Raw genomic sequence first — 7,723 nt, forward strand, 5'->3', positions numbered from 1 at the left:
TTTCGGAGCTCATAACAAGACCAAAACGTTAGGTACCGACTTACCGTTAGTTCTTGTCACACTACTATTAATTAATTAATAAACAAAGCCCAAAAAATTGCAATCATTAAACATTATATTTAATCCTCAACACCCATTTAAGGTATAATTAAACAAAGAAACGAAGTTATGAATAATTCAAAACTTATTAATTTTATAAGCTCAACAAAATATACATATTGTATTATAGTATTATACATCTTACTGGAGTCTAGAGCTTGAGCTCAACTTATTTACTTCATCTCTAAAACTAGTTATGCTTTTGAGTAGGTTTTCAAGATTGGTCTTGTCTTGTCTTGTTTGTGATTTACAAACTATTTTATAATTTTTTTTTGTATTACTGTTTATATGTTTATAGTATATTTAGTGAGTTTTGTCATCATAGTATATTTAGTGAGTTTTGTCATGATATAAATAAAAAGCTCATTTAGGTTTTTGAGTCAACTCGAACTAGATAAGTGAAGCTCGAGCTCTAGCTTGTTTATTAAACTATTTTTAGGCTCAAGCTTGTTTAAACGCTATTTAGTTCAAGCTTTTAACGAGTCAATCTCAAATAGCACACGAGTGCTTGGTTTGTTTACAGAGTTTACCCCCCCCCCCCCCCCCCCAAAGCTTTGCCTGTTTCTAGTTTATAAGTACGGTATTTATACATATAGCCAGCCATATAGGTAAATAAAATAGATTTGTATTTTATACATATAGCCAGCCATATAGCCTGTTTCTAGTTACGTTTTGCACAAAAGGTTTGTATTTTAGACTCGGAAACATAGTAAGCTGAGTATGTAAAACACAAACTCGAGCTTCATTTATTAAGTGAGCCACAACAAAGACTGAGCTCAGGCTTATGACACACGAGCAGTTCGACTTAAGAGGCAGTAACAGTCACAAGAACAAGAAAAAGAACATCGAACAACCGCAGTTTTGAATAAATAATCTGTAAGAAGTTTAAACATAACATGCTTTCTAAGTGTATTAAATCTACAATCCTTAACTAAAATCTCTAAACACATATCAAACTAATGGCTTATTTTTCGTATTCCTGTTATAAGTGTGAAACTTCACAATCCTCAACCTAAACGCATTTGAAAATACCAAAAAGGGAAACCTCAAGAGACCAACACATATGATCTAACCTTCTAAATAATATTATAATGCTCATTTGTTGCTACGCTTTTTCGCTTCACTATAAAGAACAACCCCGATCACTGTCAACGTGTATCCCGCCATCCCCGTTACAGAAACCGGATTTCTAAATATTAATATTGAAACAACCACTGCAACCGCCCCCTTTGCATTTCCCAGAACCTGAAAATTCCAGTGAAAAATAAGAACCTTTTTACTTCAACTTTATACTCTCCTATACATTAACTTAATATGTATGCAATAATGTCCACTATCCAGTCACAAAAACGAAACAGTGTTCTGAACTACTCCCTATAGAGCATGATAAAAATATATAAAAAAATTTAATGGATGAACCCTGTGCTTTGGTCCAAAATTGAATTTCTGAAGTTTAAAAGCTACTGATTTAGTCGTGTAACTTTGAAAAGGGTAAAAAAAGTAACCTTACCTCACCCAGGGACCATTTATGAAAGAAAATTAGATAGATGGGGACAAAATCCGTAACTTTTAAAATTCAGGGACAAAATCCAAAAATTGAACCAAACCACAGAAACCATCCATGCATTTTACTCAAAAATTTTAAAAATGAACCCATTTTTATACCCCCCCCACCCCCCACCCCCCCCCCCCCCCCCCCCCAAAAAAAACGACTCGTTCAACCTGAGTCCATTTTTGTTAGAACCCATTTTGACCCGAAAGAAACTAACACTTTTTCAGAACAGCCTGCTCTGACCCGAATGCATGTTGCTCGCAAACCGTTCTGACCCGAACGCATGTTCTTACCATCACCCGACTCGACCCACCCGCCAGTTTTGCTAGACTTAATAAAAAGATGAACAAACAAGAGTACCTGAAGAGTAAGAGCGCTGGTGTGTTTAGTGACCAAAAAATTGGTCAAATTCACAAAATACGCGAGCGCAGAGTTGAAAAGCAATAACCAAACAATCCCAAAATCTTGTCTTGCAAGTGCAATTGTTATGCCAACAACATTTTCTTCCATGTATAATGTTGCAGGAAGCAAAAGCACAACAGCAATTGGAGCCATGTACAGAAGCAGATTCATAGAGTTCAACTTTTCCCTTTTAAAAAACAACATATTATTTTATTTAAACAAATAATAAAAATCCATGAAAAATGAAATGTATAAGCATAATAATTTATATACCCTTCAGAAGATAGCAATATCCCTTGAACCACAGTTTTTAATGCCCTTGCAGCAGTGGCACCAATACACATTATAAACCCGAACAGATGAAAACTTGGCTCGCCCTGATAACAAATTAATACCAAATGCAAATAATCAAAATCAAATCTTTCATAAATACTCACATAAAAATCCGGTTTGACTTTATAAAGTCAACTATAGTGTTTACACATGCATTATTCATATAAACAGTTCATATAAAGCTAGGGGTGCAAACGAGCCGAGCCATTTGCAAGCTACTTGAGATCGGATCGATAAAAAGCTAGAAACAAATCGATTGTTAACAAGCCCAAGTCGGGCCCGCGCCTCAAATAAAGCTCGTTTAGGCTTGTTGAGCCTTAACGAGCTTAGTGTATTTTTAAGTTCCAACTCTTTTGGACTACTATGTATTAATTTCACACTGTACAGCCGAGCCCGATTCAAGACTTGACTCGTTTAAAGTATCGCACATGAGCTCGAGCTGAGCTTAGGCTCGTTAAGGTTTTCCCCAAAATAGATAAAAAAAAATAATTAAAATTGTCATAAATTCATTAATTAGTAATAAACAAGCCGACCCGAGCCAAGCTCAAGCTTGAAAAATTGACTCACGAGCCGAGATCAAGCTTTAGAAAAAGAGCTTTAAACGAGCCGAAATTGAGTTCAAGCTCTCGTAAGCAAAAAAGAGCCGAGCTTGAGCCTACTTTCTTTTGGACTTAGCTCGGCTCGTTTACACTCATATATATAAAGCATTACCAATCACAAAAAAGGTGATTCCATATAATCTTTATTTACATAAATCCAAAACCAATAAATCAAATCTAAAATATTTAACAAACTAATCAAGGGATTTTAAAATTCAGGGTTTATAATTATACCCACGCTTTGTCAGCAAAATTGAACATAATCTTCAATTAATTACATAAAAATAAAACACAATTACTCAATTAGGGCTTCATAAATCATCAATTAATAATAATATCTTATAAAAAAAACCCTTACCCCACTAGCAATAATAACACCAGTGACAACCGGAATGAGCGTAACATAAACCAGCCACGCCTCCTTCTTCAACGTAATCAAATACGCAAACACGGCAGTAAAAAACGGCGTGGTGGCACCAATGGCCTGATTAAACGATACGGGCAAGTACCTAAGCGAGATATTCCCACTGACAACGGAAGCACAGAATATGAAGCTCAAAGCTGAGATCTTGACGAACTGGACACGGGATCTGATGGTCTGCATGGGGATCATACGAAGCCAGGCGATGGCGATGTAACTGAGCAAGGAGCATGCGGTCATGTGGCACATGGTTAAGAAGATCGGGTACTTGAACCCGTAGTTGGTGAGGAGGTACTTGTTTAGTAATAGAACCCCAATGTTGGATGAGTACCATGAGGTTACCAGTCCGATTGTGAAGAACCGGGTCGTGGGTTGGGGTTTTGTGGCGGACATTGGATCCGAATTGATCGGAATTGAAATGGGTTTTGGTTGAATTACGGTGGTGAAGACCGGTGACCGACAATCGACGACCGGCGGCGATTATGATTGGTCGATCGGTCTTGTTATTTGTTTGTAGGGAAGGAAGAAGAAGAAGAAGAAGAAGAAGAAAGAAAGAAAGAAAGAAAGAAAGAGGGGTTTGAGATTTGGAATTTATATATACGTGTTATACACAGAATTCTATATTATTACTTTTCTTATTTGACTTTTCAAACATAACTTTATATTTTATTTGATTTTCTATAATATATTCTATTAAAAAAAGAGAGTGGGATTATTAGACAACTAGTTTTAGGTTACGTATAACACACGACATTATTTAAATTATAAAATTACAAGTAAAGAAAATAATTAAATATTGCATAGAAAATAATGTATTACATTTATGTTTTTATCTATACTACGTGTATATAAATTGATTTTATTTATATCACAAAATGATTTTTTAAAATGAATTTAAAAAAATATTGCACTTGTAAAAACATACCCGATAACGTTCCTTTTATTGAAACTTTCATTGCCAATATCATATATGTATAGTTAAAGAATTCACGAAGAAGACTTCTCATACAACAGTCATACAATAATAGTTCTGACCACTCAGCCCTAATACCGAAGGATCGTTACCTTTATTAATATATTTATCAATTTACAACCCATAGAAGGAAGAGAGAACATTAAACTATAACGATGGATTCAAGAACTATGTTTTTCAGAGCTAAACCATGAATTTTTTTTATAAGTTTGACAACATAAAAAATAACATGTTTACCCATTCAATTTTGTGAATCTTTTGCTTTATTTGAGCATAGTTTTGCATGACATGTTTCCCATACAACGTTCTGATCACCATTAAAGAAAAATTTAATGCTGACATAAATGTTTAAAATCTGATACACGTTAGAAGCATTGATAGGCATGTGGGTGACTTGTCGTAAGTGTTCACTATCTATTCTTAAATTTTAATATCGAAGGAAAATAGTCAATTTACCAAATCTCGAACCTTTTAATTTTTTTTTCCAAAAATGTCCTTGAAAATAAATATGAAACCCAAATCATGTTTAAAATTTTAACTTTCATTTGTTTGACATTCACGTCAACACTTTGAACCCGTAACAAATTTGATGATAAATCTATTTATATTCTCGAAACTTTTAAAAATATTTAGATTTATCATTTTTGACATATAATAAATTTTGACCAAAATGTAGTTAACTTGTACCAAACAATCTATTTACCAATTTTTTACTGTAAAAACCAATGTTAAGTTCCACAAAACCCGAAACAATCATTGATAAAATAACCAGGAAATTAAATATGATAAACTTTGTTATATATGAATGTGATTGGTACATATTTATTAAATTAACTGAAAAAATATATATTTTACTAAATTAATTGAAAAATTATTTGATAGATTTAAAGCATATTTTTATAATTTAAAACTTAAATGACAATTAATAATAATAATAGTAATAATAATAATAATGAATGGATTGATTTAAAAAAAAACAGATCAACTTTTAAGCATAACTTTATGATTTAATAATTAAAAGGATTACTTTGTAAAATGAAAGTATGTTCTAATTTTGTTTTTCTTTATAATCTTCAATAATATACATAGTAAAATATGTTAATGATAATATTTGAAATTATATATTCTTTTCGATATTTAACAAACATGGTTTGTTGTTAATTTTTTGATTTCACCAAGTATTTTGGCATATACAGTAAAATAATATGTTAATATTTATTTTTATTAAAATGTATAAATATTTTATAAATAAAATGTAAAAGAAAAGTGAATATGAACATGTTTTATGGCTACTTAAGATATTAGTTTTGGAGGAAAAACATTTATGAGGCTTAACCATAAACTGACACGTGTTACAATTATTTTACTTTATTAGAATAGGTAGATATGTAGATATTTCGACCCGGCCCATACATTGACTCAGATGTCTTACCGGGTCAAAGGTCAGACCGACCCAGGAGGGCAGACCGATGTTTGACCCGGATAACATCATAAATAATTTATAATATATATATATATATATACATACATATATATATATATATAAGGGATGGATCTTGCGAGAAGTGATATTACAGGGAGAAATGCGAGAAGTGAATGTATAACTGCATTAACCCCTAATTTCACTCCTTTTCAAATGATGTTACATACATATATATAGGTTGGTTGTATTTATGTCTTAATTACACATTCAAACCAACCTACAAACATATAAATGTACCGAGCCACATTCAAACATATATACCTACACATATACAAACATACATACACATATACAAACATACGTACCTACACAAATACATATGCACCTACACATAAGAAAGGGAGTGAAATTAGGGATTAATGGAGTTACACATTCACTTCTCGCACTTCTCGTTGTAAAAATTTCTGAAATGATCCAATACATACATACACATATATATATATATATACTAAAAATAATAATTACTAATTTTCATATCCTCAAGTCTACTTATAATGCTTTTCAAATATATATTATTTATGTGTCATCTAGAGAAGCATTAAAGAGCCTTGGTTGGTTGGTTGGTTGGTTGGTTAGGGGGTTTCCACTTAGTTTTCATCTCCCGCTTTGCGTCGGACCCCGATTTGCCGAACCCAGTCGGGTTTATAGAAAACGGGTTAGTGATGTGAACCGGACCGGAATCGATACTGGGTCTCGGTTAGACTGGTCCAGATTTCAAAACGTTGTTATTAAATTTTATAAATAGCGACAGGGGAATCATATTGTATTCACTTCGGGAGTGATTTCGTTTGAAAGGCGGGAATCATATCATGCCATATTATGATATTAGCCGGCTATTATGTTTTTCTTTCATGTTTATGTTCTTTCTTATTGGTTTATTTTCTTCTAATGCACCAATTAGGGCTGTGAATTAATAAATGACATGAATTCGCGGGTTGGTCTGATATAAACATGTTCGGGTCGAAACCTTGAATCCCTTTAGCTAAATGGGCCGGGTTCGGGTTTATGTGCGCTACACGATTTTTGGGTATAGGGCGAGTTCATGTTCGTGCCAAAATTTTGGGTTTTGGGTATCGCAAAGACGACCTTGTTTAACACCCAGCACCATCAACATCTTTCACCCTACATCACCATCTCTCACCTTCTTAGTGTGTCTCATCCTCGTGGGTCCGTGGCATTCCGCCCCTAACCATCCTGACTCTACTCCCATCATTCTAGCATAACATGCGTTGTTGCATTATGTATATAATCATCCTAAATTTATTTATTGAATAGTTAATTAAGTTTATACAGATTAAATTATCAGTGTCATCATCTATCATATTATTTGTTACAATTAAAAATTCAAACAATGATCATACCTGAAGAAATTAAATGTTACAATTACATCAATAAACTAGCCATTTGGGTTATGTGGTATACATTATTGTCCCTTAACTTTACGTAGGTATCATATCACTCACTCCTGACTTCATCCACTTTTACTTCATTTCACCTAAGAAAATAGTTTAACCATACTTAACATCTCTTAGGTTAATTTAAAAACAATTCTTAAATTATTCTATGACAGTATTGAAGATTTTATAGTCCGTTAACAATTTAATCAGCTCGTCTTTAACGACAACTTTTCTAGATGACCAAAATCATTAATAGTGACTTTTTTTCCGTTACGGTACACGATTTTATTTTTTTTATTTTGTAAATGTAAAAAAAAATCGAAAAACATGCAGTAATGGATGATATATAAAAACTTTGAAGTGTGTATTTATTTTTAATTTCATATTCACTTTGTTATGATCTTAATCAAAAAACATGCAGTCATGCAACGTTTAAATGTGGGAATGTGATGGGTGGTCCACGG

At 32.8% G+C, this 7,723-nt stretch overlaps 1 protein-coding gene across 1 annotated transcript; it reads right to left on the reverse strand.

The window, feature by feature from the left end:
* Positions 1-957: 957 nt before the first annotated feature.
* LOC143601145 (putative sugar phosphate/phosphate translocator At3g11320) lies at positions 958-3,818 on the reverse strand. The gene is made up of 4 exons (XM_077078630.1): positions 3,344-3,818; positions 2,327-2,430; positions 2,012-2,240; positions 958-1,344 (listed from the first exon to the last, which is right to left on the reverse strand). Exons 1-4 carry the CDS (start codon positions 3,797-3,799, stop codon positions 1,195-1,197), a joined length of 939 nt encoding a protein of 312 aa, XP_076934745.1. The 5' UTR covers positions 3,800-3,818; the 3' UTR covers positions 958-1,194.
* Between the last annotated feature and the right edge of the window lie 3,905 nt (positions 3,819-7,723).

Source organism: Bidens hawaiensis, unplaced genomic scaffold (assembly GCF_021521415.1).
Source record: "Bidens hawaiensis isolate Kalapana, Puna unplaced genomic scaffold, B.hawaiensis_p1.1 tig00055758_1, whole genome shotgun sequence".
NCBI classification, from domain to species: domain Eukaryota; kingdom Viridiplantae; phylum Streptophyta; class Magnoliopsida; order Asterales; family Asteraceae; genus Bidens; species Bidens hawaiensis.